Genomic DNA, 24,560 nt, shown 5'->3' with positions numbered 1-24,560 from the left:
AATTTTGGCGTAATGGCATGCACTGAAAGGCCAACTTTTTGTCTATTTATTATAAAGTGGCGTTCACGTTGATAAATCCTATGCGTGCAGGTGCCACACTTTCCACTTTGGCTGGGGAGTAACTCACATGCAATATACCCTTGGTTGAAAGCGAGGTAATATCAATGATCTAACTCTTTTCTTTCGAGATTAGAGCTTCTGAGCTTGTACTGTAAACACACCTCTACACAAGGCAACAAGCAAGAGAACAGTCGTGAAGTGGTTGATCAAGTCGTAGATATAACATTGTTAACCTACTTTGGATTTTATTATAGCCCTTGGTGTCCAGATATGTCTAGCTAAATAACATGAAATATAATGTTTGTTATTTGAAAATGTTTACAGGTGTTGTTAGTAACCAAAAATCAGCCGATATACTCTTTGTGAGATATCTTTGATTAAAGTTTAGCTTAGGTTGTACACGTGATAGGAAAATCGTCACACATATGATCTTTGGATGGTTGCAGCAAATTGAATTGCTTTGTAAAGGAATTCACAACAATTGAAGTCAATTTATCTTTCTACATCTGGAAAACATAACTTGAGTTAATGAGTATGTGTTTGCATGATAGTTAATAGCCTTTTTGTACGATATCAGTAAAACTCAAACTGTGATACTCCTACTGGTACTTGTGTGGTCAACTACTAGTTCCATTTCAGTTTCGTTCTTCTTGATTTAAAACGCGATATCTTGAGCTTTTAGCAAGATTATTTCTTTTAATCTGAAATTTTAGCATAACATCAACTTAATATCAGTGTGTTTTGTTTAACTTTGACCCATAAGCTGCTTTGCTGCTGTAAAAGATCGTACTTTCTATTAAAAGCAGTCATTTTATGGATGACCACCCCTGTAACTGACTTGTACAAGTCCGCTTTAAGTGAGACTGTCTTTTAATGTAGAGATTTAGAATTAATTTGATTTTTTCAACTTACTTTTGCATATATTCTTTTGCTTTTATAGTTCATATCAACTCTACAAAAACTTCCAGTATGTTCAACAGAAGGCCACGCAGTTTAATCCATACATGTATAATCGTGCTACTTGTTATCATTGTGGTCTATGTGGCATACTTAAATAGTAATTTGCAAGTTCAAGTCAAAAACTTAGACAGTAAGTCAAAACTATATCAGGCACAACATCAGTCGCTTTCTTCACAATTGCAAGGTATTCATGTTCAAATGTTATTCTTTTGTAGTTGCTTTTACATCCATTCCTTGCCGTGGTATTTGTCATGCTTAAAAGCAGTGGTTGAGCAGTACATTTTTAGGAAGTATTGCAGATGTTTATTTTGCACTTTTTGGTTTTTGTTTAAGGAAGTCCTTTACATCTTTTAAGAACATGGTTTTAACTATGTACATTTATTTCTTTTTAAAGTGGTTTATGAAGAAAGGTCAAGGTTGGAAACATCATTGCAAAAAGAGAAAGCCGAACATCAAAACTCCCGAAGTGGTATTTCTAATTAATTTAGTTTTGTTTAGAGAGTTTAGTTATTTTTGCATTTCCCTTGTATGATACACATCACACTTGTGGATATAGTTTTAACTCATTATATTTGATAAATCTTTGTTATTCAGATGTTTTGATTGAAAGTCATTTCAGGTAAAAGCACAGTAGTCCACTCTCAGTTTACAGTTTTACCTTCGAATGTTTTTTTGTATATTTTTTTTTTTTAAGACATAAGATTTTAGGGAAATTGGGTTGTAGAAGTAGTATTTTGTCAAGTTTTGGAAGTTGATATACCAAAACTTGACATGATCCAATTGATTTTTGTCAGTAATTTAATTCATTTTCATCATCTAGTTTAATTTATATAATATTTAAATAAGATTTTTACAGTAACGTATCATCTCCGGTAGCATTGCATTGCTATGCTAAAATGTTCAATGCTATTGCTACTGGTAAATAACAGATGCCATGCTACAATTTTTAAACATTTAGTCAATGATTTTTGCTAAGTCTAATACATCCTTTCACTTTTAAGGTGTTAGTGTTGAAATATTGTTTTTCATGTTTTGTTTTGCAACTTTTAAACTTATAAAATACCAGGAGACAATATTGGTATACCGTTTAAAGAAAGCACCTTCTATAATCTATAGCCTTTTATTAACAGTGTTTCATGTAGTGTATAATTCCGTACCATCCAACATTGCTTTGTTATACATTAATGGCTGCAGAGAGTTCTTGTTTTAAACAGAAGCATCATACATCCTTTAGATATTTTAAAAGACGATACATGATAAAATGTATATGTGCATACTGGAAATTATGTGTCACTCGTTGCAGCTAGACATAAATAGGTTATGTTTTTGTCATTGTTCAATTTGGAATTTATTTGTAAATATTTTTTCTAAATTTTCTTTCCCAAACTAAGTGCCGTTGCTAAGCTTAACTGAATATCATTCTGGAATGTTTTAAATGCCCTTTTTTGTCGTCTTTTTCAATGGTACTTTGTATGGTAGAGCTTGAACAAGAGAAGATATCCCACGAACGAATTCAAAGTGATATAGAAAAGGAACACCAGCAGAAGTATGATAACCTCATAGCAGTACATGCCAACGTAAAGGTATCATACATTATGTTAAACTTGTCGAACTTGCTTAGCTTCATTTGTTTTAAATGAACTTGCATAGAAGTTACATGTAGGTCTTAACCTAGTGATACTTGCACTGAAATTATTAGAATCTTATGTCGTGACTTCTGCGGCAGGCTTTTACCCTAATTGCCATTAATGTTTTTAGGAACAATGCAAAATATTTATGTATGGCTTTTGACTTGATTAGCTGGTATATTACACTTTTACCTAGCTCTATTTATTTATTTTAGTTGTGGATGTGTATAAATAACGTAATTGTATCGCTAAACTTACCTTAAGGATGAGCTCGACAGGGTAAATGATCAATTGGCCAATGTCAAAGACGAAAAAGAAAATCTTGAAAGGCAACAGAGTGAAAACATATCAGACCTGCAAGCACAAAAGGAAAAACACCAACAAATTAAGAACGATCATGAAAAACTTCAAGGTAAGATGAATAAATGACTGACACCTGTTACTTAAATTTGCAGTCAATAAACGCGTGATAAAGTTGAGTATGTTTTGGAAAATTTTTATTTTTATTCTTTCTTTAATATTTGATTGCTGGAGATTTTGTTGCGTTGTTATAGAAAATTATCAAAAACTATCAGATGAGAAAATTCATCTGGAATCACAGTACAGGGAACAAAATACCTACTTAGCAAGAGCACAGGTATTAATATTATCATCAGTGTACTTTAACCACTTTTTAACATGTTTCATGAAATATCATATCACAGACAGAAATGCAAAACTATCAGAAACTAAAGTCTGTTCTCTTGGATGCTGGATCAGATGTGCTAAAGCTTGATCATTCACGTTTGGATAGCATGGGCAAGGAGAATCGTTTGCTATTATTTGGTATGATTATATTATTGAATATTTTTATGCAGTGCAAATGATACTCAACACAATACGCTTCCTCATTAACTAGCAGTGATTATGAATAGCTATTTATAATGCGATGGTTCAGTTGTCATTAGCTGTTGGTTTGTGGAGCTTACCAGCAAGCAATTTTTGCTGTATCTACTTTATATTTCAGCACATATGGCAGGGAGTCCATTGCATGCTGAGCAACTAGAAGAAAATAGACTTTTGCTTAATAGAGACCAAGCTCAAAGGCAAGCGGCATTAGAATACCAGGCCAGGCAAAAAGCAGAGCGAGATAGACTACTGGCTGCCAAAAACCTGCAGTCTATTACAAGTAAGTCAATCACACTTTATAACATATTCCATTTAATCGTCTACTACTAGCGGCTAGAGCAGGGGTGGGCAAACCTTTTCATAAGGGCTGCTTTGGGTATTGGATTTTTATTTTTCGAAGCTGTGTTTGGTAGTTAATGCAATGCAGTAAAACAAACTTTTACCAATGTTTTTTCAAACTCATTTCCTTTTCACTAGTTACACTTGAGATGCTCAAAAGTGCCATTGACACCATTCAAAAGTCTCAAGTTGTTTGTTTATTAAACGATAACATAAAATGACTTTTAATTTATGATCTGTAAAAATTGGACTCTTGGTCAGGTTTATCCAAGACTTCAAAAGAAAACCAATAAAACTGGGTTACTGTAGCTTCCATGCAGCTTATTTTCTCCTTAAAGCACAAAGCCCAGCACAGTCTAAAGATGGCTTTGACCTTGTACTTGTTTGGGTAATGATTTTGCCTAACTGTGCATGGGTTGCAGTTGGAAATCTCCGTTTTTTTGTTGCATTTTCTCACTGATTGATTTTATTGTCGTTTCATTGTAGGTCCCTGCATGTTGCCAGCAGAACCAGGGTCATGCACGGATCAAATCACCCGCTTTTACTACAATCCTCAGATATCGTCTTGCACTCTGTTTACCTACTCTGGTTGTGGCGGTAACCAGAATAATTTTGCAACATTTGAGAAATGTAATGCAGTTTGTGGTGATGGTAAGTGCTAAATTTTCTTTATCCTTACAATGTTCATTTGTTCAACAGACAGTTGAAAACTTTCAATGTACTACCAGTTGTTGTTTCGCATGCTGTTAACTTGGTATCTGTAACTTGCCTATGTTTACGAGGGCGGTTGAGACAGTAATGCAACCAGTGTTACTTCACTTGGAACTGTTGCAAAATCCATGTTTCAAATTTAAAACCATCCTTCCATTTCTTTATGTCACGAACTATAACCAAAACACTCTAAGTGAAAATAACAAGAACAGTTTTAGCAGAAGCCAGGGCCATTATTAAAGGTCAGAAGGAGAAGAATTAAAGATTAACAGAAAACTGAAGCAAGTGTATGTTAAAGTTTATTTTTAGAGCTATTTTTCTCGCCCTGACTTTAGAAATTCAGTTACATCTCTTTGCTTCGGAACCCTTGCTTTTTCCAGAAATATATTTTTTTCGAAACCAAAGTTATCAATCTATTACAAGTAAAACAGTGATGGCCAACTTTAAACATGGCGCATTTTGCACAATTTTTAGTAATTACAAATTACAGGCGTTGATTTACATAAAAATTGGCACTAGGCATAAAAAAGATTGGCCATCCCTAAAATGAAAGAATGAAATGTCAGTAATAATCCATACTACTTTCTCAACCTCCATAGTGATAAGCAATGCATTACATAATTGCATATTAGGGTACAATCAAATGCTGTGAAGTTCAGCAATGATTACTAAGCAGAAAATAATAATCACTGCCACTTCATTGCCATTATAAATTATTGTATGCTTGCTGCAGCAACTTCTATTAAATACTCAGGTCGTCAGGAAGAAGCACCTTCAAAACCGCAAATGGCAGGTGGTGAAGAAATGCTAAATCCAAGATACCCTGAAACGTTGCGTGGTCAGGTAGGCCAGGCCCAACCAGTCCAGAGCAAGAATGGTCTTCTGCCACAAGAACCAGGTGTATTTCTTTTCACACTGCAGTTATTTAGCACTATTCATCATTATTTATGTGAAAGTCTCGTAGGTATTCTAACTGATGATGTGTAGTTTAAGAAATTAAATGAAAAGCATTTACTGATGCCATTAACTTTTAAAACATCTATTGATACTAGTTGTTAATCTACAAAATGTGTTTGATAGGCTCCCTGTCCACTTTTTTGTATATGCGTATCCCTTATTACTAGTCTAGTTATGTGTTATGTTGTTAAAATGATCACTAATTTCCATTAACTATAACTATAAATGCATTTCTTTGACCAGCCATTATCAACAAGATTGTCGAAAATGAAAATGAGCATCAGAAAGATGAACTGGAACCAACAGAAATGGATCCGAATCGTTTTTTCAAGGTTAAAACTTGTTGTTTAAAATGTAGAGCAAGTTCTTAAACAAGTTGAACTTAAGTCAACTTTACAATAGTTGTAAGAAGTATGTCGGAGAAAATCTTTTCCAAACATGGTTCGTAATGGCTTAATGGTCGTGATTATGATGTCACAATGTGAAATCAACATGATTGATTGTTGGCGCTTGAATCAATTGTGGTATTAGTGTTAGACACGACTCTGCAGGTAGGCAATAGTTTGCAGTTGATCTTTATTTTTAGAATAGAAATTTCACTGGTTGGTAGTACATGTGATGGAGAAATTTTTTTTCTTAACCGCATTCTACGATACTGGACTAGGCAGTGCCAACAGCCAAGATTGAGTTCAGTGACCTGTAGCCTGCTTTTTTTAAGTTACGTTAGATCAAGCTTATGCTAGATGTTCTTGTTATGCACTTATGTTCGTAAAAAATATACCTTTTTTGTGTCTAACACAATATTTTCTCCACCTACTGATCTGCACAAACTTCTTGAATACGAATTTCATATTGTTACATCATAATTGCTACCACATATGTCATGAGTAGCCCCAAATTTGCATTTTTTGCAACACATTTTTGAAATAATTGCTTAACAACTAAATATTATTAAAACGTTTTTTGTCTAGTATGCCTATTAACAACTGATTGATTTGTGGTTAGTTTGTTTTAGCACTTTCCCTAACTTGGGATATTTTTGTAATCTTAAATATTATTTTAATTTAAACTTGCTTTAAATATTAGATTCAGCCTTCATTTTTTTAGTAATACTAATCATATCAAACTTGATTAACAAAGCTCATTTAGCCCACTTAAATGGCAATTTGAGAAGATAACTTTTTTCGTAAAGGGGCAGCTTTGGTCACTCTGGCTGACATGTTTATTTAGCCATTTGCGGCCCCTTTATGTTGCTACCAATTCTCAGTGGCTTTTACTGGACTTATATGATGCAGTGAAGCAAATGTTAGAGTTAACGCAAGTTTCTTAGGTATTAAATATTTCAAAAATGTTGAATCTTTGACACTAATGTAGCTGAAATTAAAAGCAGCCACAGCATATGTACAATGTACCTTGACCGCTCATTGATGATGGCAAAAATGTATTAACATCTCAGATAATTGGAAAATAAAAGCAAAAAAAGCATTTGGTAGCACCTTCAAAGGCAACGTAATTATTATATTGATCATGTTATACAGGAACTTTGATGATCTAATATGTATCTCCTGCCACAGTTAACGTAGTACTCATACTAGAAATTATCTGGTGTGATGAAAATAATGATCTATTTTGGTCATCGCTGATTTTGCTATTTTGGCAACACTTAACAATTTATCAAACCAGCTTAGGTTGAGAAAGCTCTTGCAAACAAATAAGTGTTAATCTTCACAATTCTTGTAATTTTCTGGAATATTTCATATCGAAATATTTTAGCTTTGTTTTTCTCATTATTCTTCTTTTAAAATTTTTTATTTCTTTCACAATAAGAACTTTTTAAATTACAGTAGATCAGAAGACTTTAAAATTTGACTCATGGGTTTGTGAAAAGGATTTTTTTTAACTTTCTGAGCACAGTCACATGTATACTTTACTAGAAAATAACCTTTGAAAAGTTGTAAATTTTCAGCAATTAACAATTTTTTCTGCTGTGCATTCAAACTTTGGCGAAAGAGCATCATCCTTTCAACATTCCATTTGAACAAGGACTACATCCGGGTACTTCTAAAATATCAGAGGATACAGATACTTTATGGTGTTATTTGGGAACTTTTGCTTTGATACATTCCATACTGCTTTCATGACGTTTATTGCTTGATTGTTGATTGTAGGACTTGTATCTAAGCATACAGTGTTTTTTGTCATGTTCTTCTAAACGTATCTGAGCTCAATTCATACAATAAAATGGTATACTTACTAACCAGCAACTGTGACGCCAAAATATATTTGGAGGAGTCTAAGAGAATTTTGTTTGATCTTGCATAACTTTTTGTTCTGTGTTTATTTAGTAACTATTTGGTGTCTTCAGTTAAGATTTTAAATTTGGTTTTGATGGTAATGCTTACTGTTGAGAAGTTCTGGACTTATTATTTCGGCAGTTTAACATGAACTTTCTATAAACTTGGTGCATTTGTTGAATGCATGAGAGCAATTGCAGAATATTTTCATTCAAAATTTTTAGCTGGAATTTAAATTTTTGGTCAAAGATCAGAATGGTCATTCGATTGAGTGCTTGACCTATTTTGTTGGAAATAAAAAACTTCATAATAAACCTTCACAAATTTTCAATTTGGGTTGTTTAAAAATGCTTTTTATGTTTTCGTTTTTGCTTTTCTAACTATGTTCATTGATAACAGCCTTATAAACATACTGATAAAATTCTGTCAAAATAAAAAAAATACGGCAAAGCCTTTAGGAAATTTTTAAACTTTACAATAAATAATTTAAACTATATAATGCACTTATAGTGTTATGTAGTTTGTTGATTATCGTTATCCATGTCATTTGAACCTTTTTAACAATATATAGACTGTCAACACTAATTTTGTGAGAAAATAGATTATTTTTTGTATTTCTCAAAATTCTTGCCTTCCGTATACCTATGATATAATTAATTAATTCTGTCACGCATTTACCCTTTGCTTTCAAACTTTGGTCATGGATGACAGTCTTCTTTACAAACACACTGAACACTACATACAAGTAGTGCAAAATGCTGGGGGTATATAATACTATAGCAAAGACTAATCACTTGACCACATAAATGGGACTTTTCTTATAGTTTTCATAAATTCGTTGTATTGTAAAATAATTTCGTACCCTATTAGCATGGTTATTATCGTTAAACAAAAGTTTTCTTCTTGTAATAGAGTATTTACTATACAGGTTTGGCAAAGGAAGATAAACCGAGAACATCAGCAATATATTTTGATCCGTATAAAGTTAGCCTGTCAACTACTAGTTTTTATTTTTTTCTTTGGAATAAAAATATAATTTAGGATAAACCTGTTGTTGGTATTTCACTGTGCAGTATATTCTTCCCGCTATTATTTTGTTTAGATCACGACAATCAAAATAGTAATAAAGAGTTCATGGTATGTGAAATTCTCAATTTTTTCTTCAGAAATCTCCTGATGAATCGGATGAAAATACTGATATAGACGAAAAAAATCCGGACGATGAAACTAATTCTGAAGAAAATGATCCCCTTGATTTGATGGAACAGAAAGCAAGGAAAGAAGAGGAGCAAGCCCGACAAGAAATCCTAAAACAACAGCAAGCAATTGATGAACCACCATCCAAAGTAAACAGATAGCAAAGTTGTAATTTGTGCAACGTTGCATTATTTCATCACAAAAGTTGACATTGGAATTTTTTTGAAAAGATTTACTTTCTACAAATTACATCTATAAAAAGAAATAAATTATTGAAAACTTTTTTGAAAGGTAAGCGAGGAGGAAGCCATTAAAAAGATTCAAGAATTGCAAGCTGAACAGCAACATGTTGCTCAGGAACAAGCTCAAGATGTTGAAAAATTAATTCAACAAAAGTTAGGACAAAGCTTAAAAGGTATGATTTTATTGCAGCTGTGGTTTTTGTAGAGGATTATCATGCCATTTTTTCAAAGTTTTATCACACTAAGGTTCTGTGCATTGCTGTTTTATCATTTAGATGAAAACTTTGGCATTGAAGGGGAGATTCAAGATGCTGATGAAAGTGAAAGTGAAAGTGAAAATGAAGAGGAGAAAGAAGATTTAGCTAATCAGGACTATGAAGAAGAACAATTCGGCTTAGACTCTGAAAGTAATATAGTTGAATTAACGGAGATAAAAGATGCTCTACAGTTTTGTTATTTGTGAAAAGAAAATTTTACAATAAAGGTAATTCTCATATTATGAATGAAAACCGAATGAAAAGTGTGTTTATCACCATTCTTGTAACAAAGAAAAAAATGCTGAAGTTCAAGTGAACGAACCACCAGCCGGTGTTAGAGTTGAAGATGGTCAGAAGAATGTCATTGATGCTCCAGTTCATAACAAATTCAACGAAGTTGAAGCTGATGAGCTCCATAACAAAGGAGAAGATGAATATGAGGTTGGTTTTATTACCTGAATTAGACATCAAAACATATGCATGCTGCGTTTCTCCCTTGCCTACTGTTTGTAGAGTTTCATGCGAATTTTGCACAAAATATAAATAACTGGCGAATCGAAGGTCGCTTTTTTAAAATTTTTATTTGCTTTCACTTGTAAATTGATGTGGGACTTTTTTCTCTAAAAAATAATTTTGAGGACGTTAATAAAACTTAATACTGGTACAATACGAACACAGTTCAACAGAGCAGAATTCAATAACGATATAGTAATGCTCAACAAAGTGAGATTTCAGTCAATTAATTTAAAAAGTAAGTTATCGTAAACAAAGCTCGTTATTAAATCGTAGCACTACGTTATACATTGTAATGAAAAAATCTTCCCAGGTAACCAGTGATTCATAGGTATAGTCTTATAAAGATTTATTGGATGTTTGTATAGGAGTATGAAGATGAGGATGAAAAAGACGAAGACGGACTGGGCTATGATACAGGAGAAAGAGAAGGCCAGGAGGAAGAAGAAGAAGAGGAATACAATCCATAATTATCATTATCAAAGAACCCAATTCTGTTCCCAGAAAAATATAACTTTCTGCTTCCAAGCCTTGGCATAAAAGAAATCTGACCAGTTTGACCACTTTTTAAAAATTTCTGAATGCTTATCACAGACTTGGTTCACACGAGTGCACTTATTTGAAAAATATCCTACATATTATCATCTCAGTTATTGCACTTTCTACAGGCTAAACAAGTGGAACTTAGCGCTTTGTATCGTATTAACGCTATGAAGAATTATTTAAAAAAACGTGTAACCAGATGATCACGAAAAAGCAGTTTTTCATCAGTTGTGTTTCTTAACGTCTTTAACATCGTATCTTTTTATTGACCTAGAAGGTCTAGTTGGCCAATACCTTGACACAGCATAGATCAACCTCTTTTGTATTCTTTTCTGAAATCTTCTAATTGCACTCTATGAAGATTTTGTGTTAAAACCGGCATTTTCTTACAAATTTCACCACATGAGGCATGTTTTTGGAGTAACTTTCTGTTTCTAATGTGAAGCTCTTGGCTAATAATTTATCACTTAAGATATGCATTTTGCGTTGAAGTTGTGTGTTATAGTTTCAGTGACGCTTCGTTTTATCAGCTACATGGTGTCTATTTGTTTGGAGTCTTTTACTATCCGGCTGAGTGCGCGACCTATCATGGCAAAACATAGATGAGTAGATAAAGGCTTTTCTAGCTTTCTGCAGCTCTGTAAACCATGAGGTTTATCAATATTAAATTGTGCGATTTTACACACCACTGTTTCAAAAATTGCAGTGTAAAAATTATGACCCCCATGAGAGTGCAAAGCGATTAGCATTAAATAAAGCAATCTCCACCCTAATTTTCAAATGGGCTGCTCTTCCGTAGGATTGGTGTTAAAGTAAACGTAACGTATATCAAAATACATTTTTTATAATGTTATGAAACTATATTTGATTTAAAAAGTTTTTACCCGCTAAATGTATCGTCTCATCATACCTGAATATATCTGGTGCAACTAAAATGAAAGTTTGTTTGCTAGGTGCTAGTGTTTACGTGTAGAAAAAATATTTAAGTTTGTATCCCAGGTTTGTGCTTGATGTGTGTCTTCGTTTGGTTGTTATTTGTTTTACATGCCACAATAGCGTTAGTTGTACTGCTGTAGTCGACGCTATGAAGTATGAAGCTGTTTGCAGCATTAAAACGCGTTATATTTCTAGTATGCTTGTTTTGGTATTCTGGCTGAAATTCCAAGAAGTATTATCACTATTTCGAAACCTTTCTGGCCGTAAGTTTAGAATTTTTGCTCTTAGCTGTAGGAAAGAACAAACACATGATTACAGGGAATTAAAAAGCTAGTCACTAAACTACTAAAGTAACAAAATGAGTCCTGTGAATTTTCATTTAAAAATAACTCGTAAATTTTATTCAGCACGTTAAATTGGACAGTGACGTTTGGTAGAAAGTATCAGTAACATAACAGAAATCAGATAACAATTTCAACGAAGCAATAGGACTAAGATCCAAGACAGGGTAAACTATTTCAGACCTGATAACGGTGGTTAAACTCACGTGTATACTGGCTTGCATAATTTTTATGTAAAAATCTTTCGGTACTGGTAATTAAAACTTTTCACCAGAGGTTCAAATCTCATGGGGCTCAAACGTTTACAAAAATAATATTCTATTACAAATGTAATGTACTTTCAGACTAAATGCCTTGAGTTATAATCGGGCAGGCAGGGACAATCTGGTCTACACGCTCTATTGCACAGTGAATGTACTGAAGCGACTTCGAGATGTGCTCGTCACTTCTTTCTTCGCTTTTTGGCGCTGCCTTTTTTTCCTTTCTTCCCTTTCTTTTTCTTTTTCTTCTCTTTCGGTGGCTCAGGAGGAAGCTCAAAAGTAAGATGGTCACTTTCTCCAGGAAGTTGCATAACGTTTTTGCCACCGCTGTTTCGTCGCTTTAAAACTTCGAGACCGGACGCCAACCCGCTGAAATTTAAGCTGCTACGTTTGCCAAAATCTGAAGTTTGAACGCCGGTAGCTAAAATGTATGATTAGAAGTTGAGATATGGACAGTGCTGGTGCAATTTCTTGTTGCAACCTTAATAATTACCTTTGGTAACATGCGTTGCTAAAATATCTTCCAACCTAAGACAAACAGTCATCTGTTCTTCGGTGAGATTGAAACGAACATACACGGAAGCGGACACCAACGGAATCTCAGTTAGTTCTGAGGCACACTGGAGAAATTTCTGTCCGAGACTAAGCAAGGTACGTACCAGGCATAGCCACATTACATATTTCATCCCTGCGTCAAAAAGATTAAAAATCTATTACAGTTTAGCTCACAGTCTCAGTATAAAATGAAAAACGTTTGCAACAACACTTTTCGAATCTTCTATAAGCAGAAGACTGGCGAATATTTCACACAGGCATGTCAAATCCGCGGCCCAGGATGTGTTTCTAGTTCCAAGGAAAAGTATATTCAACGACATTTCTAAAGTAGACGGCCTCATTCCCAGTTTGTAATCTAAGCAAGTTCAGTCGACTGCAACCCATTGTTCACAATAGGTACACGAAGTTTGGATACTGAGTGTACAATAAAGAATGATTTACTGCACAGGCATTGAGTGCTAAGGGGAGTTCCCTAAGTTTTAACAACCAAAACGTTATCGCAGTACTTTCACTTACTAATTAGAAGCCGAAAAAAGTGATTAAACTGATTTTTAAAGAATAGATTTTAGGACGCACAGCACTAGTGCAATTGTGTATATCAGCCGATCCTAACCGAACAGTGTTCAAAATCACACAAACAAAGTATGGCGCAGGTATTTGCAATTTCGACTTCTGACTGGGGTGAAATGTTCTAGTTCTACCTATCTAATGGGCCCAATTCCACTGCGGTAATTCATCAAATCCACGGGCGCAGAGTTTATAGTTTTCAATTAAAATCTTACGTTTGAAGAATATTGCGTTATTTTAAAGAAGACTATGTAGGAAAACGTGTCATTCTCAGTTAACTTAATAATGAATAAACGTAATCTTGTATTAAATATGATATGTGGCCTGCATGTTGGGCAGTTTGACATGCCTGCTTGTGAGTTACCAACAAGACTGATTTTACCACTAAATATCAACAACGAAAAGCTTTCTTCATGATTTCTTACCAGGATGTTTCATGTCAACGCCTTTTGGATTTAGTTCTCCGATGTCGAATGTTTTCCCTGTGAAACCTTTCCAGTATTGAAGATGATTTAAAATATTTTCCAAAGGTTCGACCTTGCCTTTCTTTATCGATTTGTAAAAGTCTCTTGCAATGAGGTTCAACCCGCGCAAACGGGCGATCAAGTCTATATATTTTTTTATCTTATTGCTCTCCCCATAAAATCTACGGGTGGCGAGAAGGTCTGATCTTTCTTTTAACTTCTTGTACGTCTTGGCGGCGACGTTTGATTCTTTCTGGTCTAATCTCTGCGCCTTTTCCAGTGCATCCTCGAAATATAAAAAAAACGTGTGATTCATCAGATTGAGGCAAAATCTAATCAAAATATTTACTTTTGCTAAAATGAACTGAGCAAAACAAGCGTATAAGATAATGACGTTTACCTTAAATTGCTCAAACTCCTCCTTTTCCCATGCGACGTATTTTGTTGTCACAATGCTCATGTGGCGAAGAAGGAAATCCACAAAAACTTTCCATTTCTCTTTCTTTTTCTGATGTGAACGTTCCACCTTTTCTAGCTTCCTCTGTTCAGCAGGTGACAAGTTAGAGTTTTCTGCGTTTGTGTCAATTATACCAAGATCGTTGCTTATTTGCACTCCTCCGACTGCTCCGTCCATCCTTATATTAAGTTGGTTGTCTTGATTTGATTACCTATAACACAGATTCAACCAAGCTATAACAATTCTCTACAGCCCATTGAAACATGGGTCTTATTATAGCAAGCCTGTAATATAATATTGCACAATGACCACTATTAAATTTGTTCAATGTGAAGCTTTTTTTTCTATCTTGTCTTGTGCAGTTACAATGAAAGCACACTAACATTAACCCAAATCCACTTCTGACTTTGATATTGATCACAACCAATAACATGATCACTCACAACATACAAGGAACACTTTGAACATCATAAAAAGCCTTCGCCTGTGGGGCACGAGTATAACAGTGCGGTTAACTGAATCTGGTCAACTGATCAAACAGAACAAAAAATTGCCCTAGCAACAAATGCCAGTCTACAGCGTTTTGTTTGTCTTGTCAGTATTAAAGCACAGCCTTCAAGTAAAATCATGCCCAGGAACCACGTCTTTTTAGGGTTTTTGTTTGTCCTGTCGTTGTCAAACGAACTATGAGGCTAACAAAGATAGCTTAAATGAAAGTATAACATTCCTTAAGTCAACTAGAAGTCTATTGACAGCAGCCTTACAATAGAAATATTTTTCATCAATTATTATACCTATTCATCACCATGTATTTGCCAAAGTCATTCAACGGCATAAGGTCAACAAAGGATTGATTGCTGTTAATATTAACACCTTTAACGTTGGATATTGTTGACGTTTTTCTAAAACCGAAAACTGATTTCTAATAAATCACAAACTCTTTCATCGCCAAAGTAAAAATACTTGCCACAGCTCTACTGTTTAAAAAGAAATAACCCGCCTATCTACTTCATCTAGCCTTCTGTCAAGGCATTCTCGTAACATTATTTACTAAATACGATTTACTACACGGATTGACTACTTCACCAAATGTAGGCCACGCAACCTGTTGTTAAGGATAAGAGATTAGGTTAGGAGAATGGATATGCAAAAGTTTGACTTTAGCTATATAACATTTCATTGTAGTTAGATTAGAGTAGAAGGTAGATTTAGGTTACTATGTTATAAAATTTAAGATAGGTTAACAAAAAACTATGAAAAATAGCTTCGACGGCACGATTTTTTTCCGGTAAAAAAGCGGCAGCCTTTACTATAACAAAATAATCTGGCAAATGCCCATACCCTGTACGTTTGAACTGTAGAAAAGTTTGTTTTTTGTTTGAAAACGAAACCTAGGTCAAAAGAGACATAGGGTCATTTCAATTCAATAGCGAGGGATATAAACTTACAATCACATAAAGCTTGTCAATTATGTCACCTGATATATGTTATTTATACCCAAGTAGTCCACCCTCAATGAAATTTAACAATTGTTACCTTTTCTGACAGCGCGTACAACTAATGACAACGTTTCCTTGACATTTTACCTTTAAATGTCTCACAAATTACAAACATGCATCTCCAAACGCGTAAAAAAATAGAATGAATCATCAAACCCACCAGAAACTGTTTGTCTATAAAAACATGTTCTTAAAGCCTATTCTTGCCACCATTATAACTTTTGCTACTAGGTAAAACACGCATTCCTAATTACTGCTAGACTGTTCTTTTTCTGTCCACACCATCCGCTTCAACCAATCATTGTACAGGCGCTCCTTTTCCACTTGAACTTTGCTAAGAAGTGTTCCAGTTGGCCATACAAAGGGTTCAAACGCTAATTGAGGGAAACACCGCCTTATTTGTTTTTGTTTATATACGTATAAGAGGGTTCTGAATTGTTCGCAATAGGTCTATTGCAGCGTTTAGGAAATTTAATTAGACTTTAGTTACTTTCAAGATTTGAAGAACTACCTAGAAATGGTGATTTGTCAATGTGAAATGTTTTCCGTACTACAGTATACCGTAAAACGTGGTATATACATCAAAATGAGAAAAAGCAAATGTTAAATCTTAAATATGTCTTGCGACAAAGTGAAGTTATACTATTCCACTACATGCATCAATAATATAATCAACATAAGCATCAAGAAAATTACGAAAATGTGCTTCCATAAAGGGTACGATTTGCGATATATGTGCAAATATTATAAAATATGCAAATACCGTTCATATAATCCATGAAACTTATAGCACGCAAGTGCAGGTATTTACACGCTTCCCCCATGCCGCCTGTTGACACAAAATACGCATTGATACGAGTTTACACGTTCTATATCTATATTATATTATAAGTATAACATATCTATATATTACATACATGATCTATATTACATTTTCAAACAAATGTATTGTACCACTGGTCTTTGGGAGGTCCAAATAACTATCAATTTTTTTCGCGAAGCAATCACATTATTGCTAAAACACTTGGGATTTATACCAACTACCGTATGTCCAATCCGCGTCCCGCACGGGGTAAAGTAGAGAGTTTTAATTGGCCAAGCTAAAGGTTTTCGTTGTATGCTCAGTAGCCTATAACGAAAAGTAGCTTTGTTTTGATAGCAGCAAACAGCATTCTATAAACACTATGGCTGACGGGAATTGACTACCGTTGGTATAGATTCAGTTTTGCTTTGCATAATAACTTGTCTCGTTTCCAGAAATACATTGAGCAGAGCGACGAACAGTAGCTAATCTTGTCGTATACTTATGCTCAAATCGAGTTGTAATACTTGCCTTACGTTTTTTAAAACCCATGAAAGCTTTGCTAATATTTCTAGTTCGTTCAGTGAGAGAATCTAAAGCGCTTTTCTTTTTGACTTTTCTCGGTTCCCGGTGGCCATTTTTTGCTTCTTCTGTTTTCACAGTGTTCTGTTGGTAACAAAAGAAACGCATGTAAAAGCCGCCAATTGTTGACGGAATAAATTTTAGTGTTTACATTTCACATATCAACAAAATTACCTATCCTTGAGATACAAAATCAACGGAATACGTAATAAAAAATTAATTTCATTTTAACGTCGACATCAACATTTATTCACAAAATGGGAGATACTATTCAAAAGTTCTTAATTAGAAACGAAAACGCACGTAAAAAAACAAAACCACTGGGCGAAACAGGCTACAGTGCTTTAAGTTCGTACAACAACAAATGCCTGTTTTAAGATAAAAAATTGACGAAGTCAACAAAATACTTACTAAAAAAGAATTATAGTTTCAGTTGATCACCAACGTTTGTTTACAAAATTTATAGGTAATTTATTTTTGTTCAACATTTTAGACAGTGACTCTGGAATAGTAGTAAGTATATAATTATAGACAACGTAAAAAGCAAAAAAAAACATTTTGAACAGAAGAGTATAGAGTATAGACTATTCGCATTAATATGTTGTTGTCTGTATATGCAGTAATGCCGAGATGGACAGTCGCTACCCGATATTCACTGCTCCCAATCGTACTCCGCGTCAAATCGTCTATCTAGGCATCACCAAACTTTTTTCAGAAAGCGCGAAATAAGCATGAGAACAGACGATCGCCGGTCCGATATCCGCTTTGTTCAATAAACTACAATACAATAGGCTCAGGCACAGTGAAGAAAACCAAACGAACTAATCGCGCGGGCCGTAGTTTGGTGACTCCTGGTCTATCCATTGCTATGACCTCGTTTTTTGCAACGTTATATCACAAATCGTTTTTTTGTCACATTTTTTACACACTGCATGTAGAAGCAAGGGCTAGAAAAGCGTTAAAATCCAAACTTGACAGTCTAAGGTGAGGTGCACTGCGATGTTTTTTGGGCACCCATGATCTTTTCAAAATAAAGAAGACAGGAAGTGCGGTACAGTTGGCTAGCCTACACAGCTGTGAACAACTGGTATCATATATACCAGTAATGAGTATACTTGTACTTGATTGTACCGGTAACCTTACAGAACCATACCCTCAATCAATGCCAAATATTTCTACAATACAAATGATATAAAGCACCCATATCAATCCTATATCGAAATTATTCTTCACCTTCCACTTGATCTGTAGATAGTATCTCGTTCCATACAAAGTCGGCAATGCCATGCAACCTACCTACTACAACTAGGCCCAGGCTATAGCCTAAAACAGGAACTCGCGCCAGTTCCGGTTGTTCAAACAAACGACTTGTCGTCACGCACTATATATCTTCTTCTATGACATCATTAAGTATCATAATCGCAATTTTCCATCTAAAACTTCCCAACCCAGTACCGTACAAGATTCTCTCCATCTGGAAAAATTTTGTCAGGCATAATTAATGTATTTGTAGTAGTTGTTCGGCTCACACTCCTATCAAGGAAGCTCACTGAACTGTTTGGGTGCCCCAAGCAAGAGCTTTTTGACTTATCAAAACATAAATGTTTGTTGCAGGGTGGTAACCAAGCCATTTTTTTTCTGGCTCGAGTCATTTTAAGTTGTGATTTAAGTCAAGTCGAGTCGGTTTAAACTTTGATTCGAGTCATGTCAAGTCACTGCCCTTAACGTAAAAGTATTCTGAGGTCACAGTAAGTGTTGCATTAAACTGGTTACTAATCAGTGGTGGGATTCAGCCGGTTCGTGCGAACCGCTTGTTAACAAACGTATGTATAAGCCTATGTTATATCGGCCTCAGGTCAATATGGCATGCTGCTAGTGAGAGAACCGGATGTTAAAATATTTGAATCCCACCACTGTTACTAATACTATAACGTCGTGGCAACCTCTTCTGTCACTGTCAAGACTTCTCGGACAGGTCGCAAAATCATTCCAACGAAACGATTCTCTAATTAAAAACACAACATGTTCTATTGTTTGCTGCTTACGTGTTTCTTTGTGTTTACATCAGCCGCTCAGGTAAATCTTCATCTGGAATCACAACACTTTCTATTAAGGCAACGTTTGCATTCTCTTGGATAATATACCTTTGATGACGACATCCATTGCTAAAAGTGAACATCCTTCTCCATACACAACTGCACTGCTACCGTGTTCGCTCCAGATTTTTATCTCCAGAAGATTCCTGCAACAGTTTGCACTTCACAGATTACGTCCTGGGAAACTATTAACTTCTTGTTTGGAAATTATCAAAAATCGGCCAATAACTTCGACGCAGATCCACCTTACAAACAAGAACGTTCATCTTGGAATGAAACCAAAGTTTCATCATATGGCCCACTCATTATGTTTAAAGCTGCTGCGTACTCCCTGCTGCTGCTGTCCATTATAAGTTCGTCTGGCCGACTTTAGCTTCTGGGAAAGTAACCAACGACTTTCTATTTCCACTACCACTTACTATAATTACGTTGCAGACACAGTGACGTCTTGTCTTCGATCTCTTGCATCGTGCTCAATCAAGCGTGGATACTACTTAACGGGCCCTGGTATGTTTAATTGTTTATATGGAGAATACCTTCGCATATCAACTGCCCTCCAACCAAGCTTCTTGGGTGGCATAAAATGCTACTCCATTACAACTTTACGTCTTTTCTTACCTGATCTCCGTGCATCATTGGAAAATACGCTCCACACGTGGGAAAATACGCTCCACACGTGGGAAAAACTGCTATGGAAATTATATTAACTCCGACAACAAAACCTTTATCTCATGCTAGCACCAATGTTCAGAGTTCGATAAATTCACTCTTTTTCTTCCCAACCTACCAAAGCGTGTCTCTTCTCAAACGCCACACTCTAAATTCTCGCGACTTCTTGCAACCTTTGACACACAACAGGACGGTCTTGTTTCCGAAGTTCTGACTACTTTCAACGAAGAGAACAAGTTCTTACATTGCCAGCTCACGAGCTGATAGGCACACTCTTCAAAGCAGTTGGAAAGATCTTCCCTACTGAGATAATCACCACCAATCTCGGACATCAAACCATAGGTTCCAGCCTTGGAGATTTTATGTCCAGAGCAGCATATCATTCTACCAACGGTACCGTCTTACGGTCACTTGCGCATAAAAACGCATTTAGCCATCGTCCTCTCACTAAGTATTGCTATCAAAATGGCTACAATCAGCACGGCAAACTCATTTCAGACTTCGTTGTCTTACCGGGAGTACATCTGATGGAATCGTATCGACCAGCAAGAAATTTTGTCTTCTAAGTTCTGGGACACACCAGGTCAACAAGGCTCTAATTACTTCATGCCTCGGCGCATTGATATGGCTGAATGGCAACGAACGGTGACTCATCCGGGGAAAAAAAACAATTTCAGCCGTTTGGAAAAAACAATTTGGTGCCAGTTTTTGCCTTTCCTGCGCCACCAACCACTTCAGCTGCAGATCTTTTATTTTAATTCTAGCACTTGGTTCCACAATTTCTTTTTCGGGGAAAAATCTATACCATGATAGCGGCTACATCTGATACCAATTTGACTCACTTGCAGCAGTTTAATGACTTACTCGCGTGCTGTGTTGTCGGCGAAATCTGCAATACGAACAGTATTTACAAAACGTGTTGCTCTCGGAGTTTCTCTTCATGATGTAACTGTATTATCATCTGTAATTTTTCATTCATTTGTCCATAACTTCATTAAATGACTGTTGTTTGTGCATGTTCAAGTTTATCATCAGTATTTTACATTTAAATTGTTAGCTTTTTCTCTCCGTAGCGGGGGAGGAATACAGCGGCCTGGGTGGTATTTTTTTAATACCATTACACCATTTCTTGCAGAAGTGTTTTCTAGTTATTGATTAAAGTTTATGAATTTGTTTTTTGAAAAACACTTCAACTGTCGATTGATATTTGGAAACTTGCTCTGAATAAATTCGTCTGAGCACTGCGTTTAGTATGTTCCTAGGTTGTTTTCCAGCATCTATATTCTATACTGATACAAAGTCTCTATATTGGAAATTCCCGCTACTTAACCTTAACATTAATTATAATAATATATGTCTCAATGTGTCAGCTTTAGTTATATATATCTCATATTGTTTAAACATGGTTTCGCTCCCATCCCCTACGACTTGCTGTGTTTTTTTCATATCGAACATTTTAACTCCCATCACTTTCACGTTATACAAGCTCGCACTTCTAGCAGTGAGCAGAGTAAGCTGAGTGAATCATCGAACTCAACAGCTGAGTTGTCTAAGCTAGCCATGGTGATTGCAACTCAATAGACATCTTATAAGCAATAGTATTATTTATGTTCTTGGTTATTCGCAATATTGAGAAAGTGTACAGCACCTATAATAAAAACCTTTTCTTGTGAACTATTTTATTTCTGTGGTAATATTAAAACCTTTTAGCCGAATAAAGGTTAGAGCATTCTAACGGCACGTAATAATAGAATCAGATATAATTCAACAGGTAAAATAAGTTAAGATATCTTCCTAAGTCAAAAGCTTTTCTTCAAAGTAATAATTTTTTAGAAAAATATTTTTTTTACCTAAAGTTGTTTTTCCTGTCATGACAATCGTCATAACCTGATTCGAGTCATTTTGGACTAGCACTCCAACTCACTCGAGTCAAGTCGAGTCATCAAAAGACGTGACTCGAGTCATTACAACACTGGGAAGAATCAAGGAAGTTCAGCGGCCTAGGAAAAGGAATCGTGTTAGTTAGGGAAATAACAACAACAGAACTAAGGCAATTGCAAAATATATGAAAAAATCTGTAATTATGTGTAAGTAAAATCGCATATAAAGCCAGCGCATTTAAAAACATAGCTAGGCCTATAATGTGAAAGAAACAAACAAGACAACTTTGTCAAACTTTTCCTGGATATACGGAGCCACTATACTTTTTATGACTATAAGTGTATTGATGATCGGCAAAGTGAAATCTAAAATGCAATTTGCCTTGAGAGTGGCACGCACAAAGCAAACGGCGTCACGGTTACGTGCGATTTGAGCTGATGACTGCAACCAAATTTGGTCCCTTCTGAAAAAGGGGAATATTGTTGACAAATGCTGCTAAAATACATTCAGCACTAAATTCCTAGGGTTTTAAGGTTTTAACTGCATCAATTTATTGATGCACAACTCACGTAACATCTAAAAGTTTGGTTAGTATAATAACTTCTAACATTTGATTTAACGTAACATTAAAAGTTCCAAAGTTATACTACAAAAGCATTATTTACGTATGCTATACCAAACCAACGCCTAATCGCAAATAATACATATTTTGCAAATTTGTCTGTGACATTTGCAACCACTGGTCAAGATTCAATTTATAGAATCACTAAACAATGCAAAATTATAGTGTATGTCAATAGTTTTTCTATTAATACAGTAGTTTCACCTATGTTGCTATTCCATATTTGCATGTATTCATGTCTGAAAAGTCCTTAATTATGTTTTTAAGTTTTTTCTTATGTTGTAACGTGTATGAATAAATGATTTGTAACTAAGCTATAAGCCTACTGTTTTTGCTTAAGTTATGCCCAATACAAGCTTATGCCGGAGCAAATATATGCATCCTTTTTTATCGATTTTGTTACTCGATGCTCTAGTTTTTTACATCCGGGTTTTTGGCCGGGGCGTTGGCTAAAGCCTTACAGGAGCGTAGGGAAGAATGGAAATATTATGAAAGAATTAAAAATATTTGGTTAAAAAATACTCTGATTTGACCACAACAATTCATCATGACGAGTGTAAACACACACTCTAGCCATGTATTATGTTAAGTAGATATGCGCAGAGTTTACCTTCCGCGTTGACCATTTAAATTGCAGTGCAGGCTTCGTCTGTCAGACAAGCATAAGTGTTTCAAATGAAGTTCGTCAGTTAATGATGTTGCAACTTTGTCTGGTTCGAAGTCGTCTTTCATTAGTTCACGGTTTGGTTGACATAGTATAACCTGTTGTAGAAGTAAATATTTTATCTTTAAGTTTTCATTTATGTCGATGCAACGCAGCAGTATACGTAATCTATAGGCATTTACCGGTAGCCAAAGCAGGAATGAACTTCTATCAGACTTTTATGCCAGTTTTTTATGTATAGGCCTATACATGGAAACCTAAGTTGCTTAAAGGTACAGTTGCTTTGCATCTAGAAGATTAACAGTATTGCAACTGTTTATTTACCTGATATAATTATGTCTATATAAGATAGCAAAAGTACAGCAGCTAGCTTATAGCCTAAACATGACAATAAAAAACTTTCATAGTACAGCAAAAGGCCAAGTACTGTATGGACTAACTTATTTTATGATTATACTTTTTCCCTCCGACTTCAAGGCTTGAATGGGACGGAGTTATGAGGCTATAGAAAATAAATATAATAATTTCTCAGTACTCCTAATCCTGACTGGAAAGCATGGCAGGTTTCGATAAGAACTCGTGCCTGCAAAGACAAAAATTTTGGGACAAAGGCGTGCACTAATGCCTCAATCCTATGTATATTATTAATCAGCATGAAGAAAAAAAAAATTTGACGTGTGCGTTGACAAACTTTGTGCGGGTGTCACACTTTCCACGGTCATGGATCCTGATATGGAGCTGCAAAGGTATTAGGAGACCCATTTCTTTATCCCCAAACTAGGCCTAAGCAAATTTTTCCACGATTTAAGCTCAACGATAATTTCTCATCACTACAGACGAATCCAGCTGCTGCTGCACGCATGAGATTCATCAGTGTGCACACTGCATTTTCTTGTCTTGACGTCAATTTATAATAAACATGTGTTATATTTTATAATCCAAATATTATTAGTATATTTCCCAATAATATTGACAATTTTTAGTAATCTCAGAAATCAAAGTCTTGGAACCAATTCCATACTATTTTATAAAAGCGAAGAAATCAACGTCAAATTGCTTAAGCTATTGTTTGGATGATTTACCGTGTTTAAATTGTTGCAAGAAGTTTTTGTTAATTTCTATAAACAATAAACATATCTTTTTGGCAAACAAGGAAATGACAAGTTTACTCATGACTATATTGCAAGACATGTAGTTAGGTAATAGGATTTGGATTCACATGAATATCAGCTTGTCTGATGTTAGACAATAACAAAGTTTGGCTTGGAACTGCACATGTGAATTTGGATAACCTCTTTGAAATAATTTTGTTAAGTTCATCTTTGGTTTGTTGGTGCATCCATAATCGTACTCAATTTTCCATTTCGCCCTAGGTGCATATGAGTTGACAACCCTATTGTAGGTCCTATATTTTAAATCAGTGGTTCTCAGCTAGGAATGTTCTGCATATATGATATGATGATGTGATAACTGATAAGCTTGGTAAACAGATTTTTTTGTTGGTGGTTTTTAGATTTGTCTAACATGGCCAGGCTATTCAGTGGTTAGTGTATGTAAAGAATGGTTTAAGAGAAAC

At 35.1% G+C, this 24,560-nt stretch overlaps 2 protein-coding genes and 1 long non-coding RNA gene across 7 annotated transcripts; 1 reads left to right on the top strand and 2 right to left on the bottom strand.

Annotated features, from left to right (window-relative positions):
- Positions 1 to 366: 366 nt before the first annotated feature.
- LOC143448870 (uncharacterized) lies at positions 367 to 11,719 on the top strand. Its single transcript, XM_076948789.1, has 16 exons — positions 367 to 592; positions 1,001 to 1,204; positions 1,415 to 1,489; positions 2,500 to 2,603; positions 2,913 to 3,060; positions 3,203 to 3,285; positions 3,353 to 3,473; positions 3,655 to 3,816; positions 4,362 to 4,526; positions 5,341 to 5,484; positions 5,787 to 5,875; positions 9,004 to 9,183; positions 9,326 to 9,449; positions 9,552 to 9,683; positions 9,826 to 9,974; positions 10,415 to 11,719. Exons 1-16 carry the CDS (start codon positions 589 to 591, stop codon positions 10,514 to 10,516), a joined length of 1,986 nt encoding a protein of 661 aa, XP_076804904.1. The 5' UTR covers positions 367 to 588; the 3' UTR covers positions 10,517 to 11,719.
- Positions 11,720 to 11,903: 184 nt separating this feature from the next.
- LOC143450226 (uncharacterized) lies at positions 11,904 to 20,656 on the bottom strand. Of its 5 annotated transcripts, none has more exons than XM_076950680.1 (6): positions 18,286 to 19,078; positions 17,002 to 17,136; positions 14,113 to 14,380; positions 13,674 to 13,998; positions 12,620 to 12,814; positions 11,904 to 12,547 (listed from the first exon to the last, which is right to left on the bottom strand). In XM_076950680.1, the coding sequence occupies exons 3-6, from the start codon at positions 14,344 to 14,346 to the stop codon at positions 12,309 to 12,311; spliced, it is 993 nt and encodes a 330-aa protein (XP_076806795.1). In that variant the 5' UTR covers positions 14,347 to 14,380; positions 17,002 to 17,136; positions 18,286 to 19,078; the 3' UTR covers positions 11,904 to 12,308. The 5 variants fall into 5 exon arrangements, with proteins under 5 accessions (XP_076806795.1, XP_076806794.1, XP_076806796.1 ...); XM_076950679.1 differs by lacking the exon at positions 18,286 to 19,078 and adding an exon at positions 17,464 to 18,261; XM_076950681.1 differs by lacking the exon at positions 18,286 to 19,078 and adding an exon at positions 17,464 to 18,261 and having other exon boundaries at positions 17,007 to 17,136.
- Positions 20,657 to 21,531: 875 nt separating this feature from the next.
- Positions 21,532 to 23,272, bottom strand: LOC143450422 (uncharacterized). Its single transcript, XR_013114693.1, has 3 exons — positions 23,167 to 23,272; positions 22,931 to 23,082; positions 21,532 to 21,817 (listed from the first exon to the last, which is right to left on the bottom strand). It is a non-coding gene; the product is annotated as an uncharacterized LOC143450422 (long non-coding RNA).
- Between the last annotated feature and the right edge of the window lie 1,288 nt (positions 23,273 to 24,560).

This window comes from Clavelina lepadiformis, chromosome 3, assembly GCF_947623445.1.
Source record: "Clavelina lepadiformis chromosome 3, kaClaLepa1.1, whole genome shotgun sequence".
In the NCBI taxonomy this organism is placed as follows: Eukaryota; Metazoa; Chordata; class Ascidiacea; order Aplousobranchia; family Clavelinidae; genus Clavelina; species Clavelina lepadiformis.
This window is presented reverse-complemented; position numbering and strand designations above follow the sequence as displayed.

What these genes read in the sequence shown, in the direction of transcription:
- LOC143450226 (XM_076950683.1), bottom strand. Translation starts at nt 14,346, where the DNA reads ATGGACGGAGCAGTCGGAGGAGTGCAAATAAGCAACGATCTTGGTATA. An exon ending in AGGAGTTTGAGCAATTTAAG is followed by an intron (nt 13,999 to 14,112) that starts GTAAACGTCATT and finishes TTATATTTCGAG; the next exon opens with GATGCACTGGAAAAGGCGCA. An exon ending in CGTTGACATGAAACATCCTG is followed by an intron (nt 12,815 to 13,673) that starts GTAAGAAATCAT and finishes TTTTTGACGCAG; the next exon opens with GGATGAAATATGTAATGTGG.
- LOC143448870 (XM_076948789.1), top strand. An exon ending in TAATGCAGTTTGTGGTGATG is followed by an intron (nt 4,527 to 5,340) that starts GTAAGTGCTAAA and finishes TTAAATACTCAG; the next exon opens with GTCGTCAGGAAGAAGCACCT. An exon ending in ATTCGGCTTAGACTCTGAAA is followed by an intron (nt 9,684 to 9,825) that starts GTAATATAGTTG and finishes CTTGTAACAAAG; the next exon opens with AAAAAAATGCTGAAGTTCAA.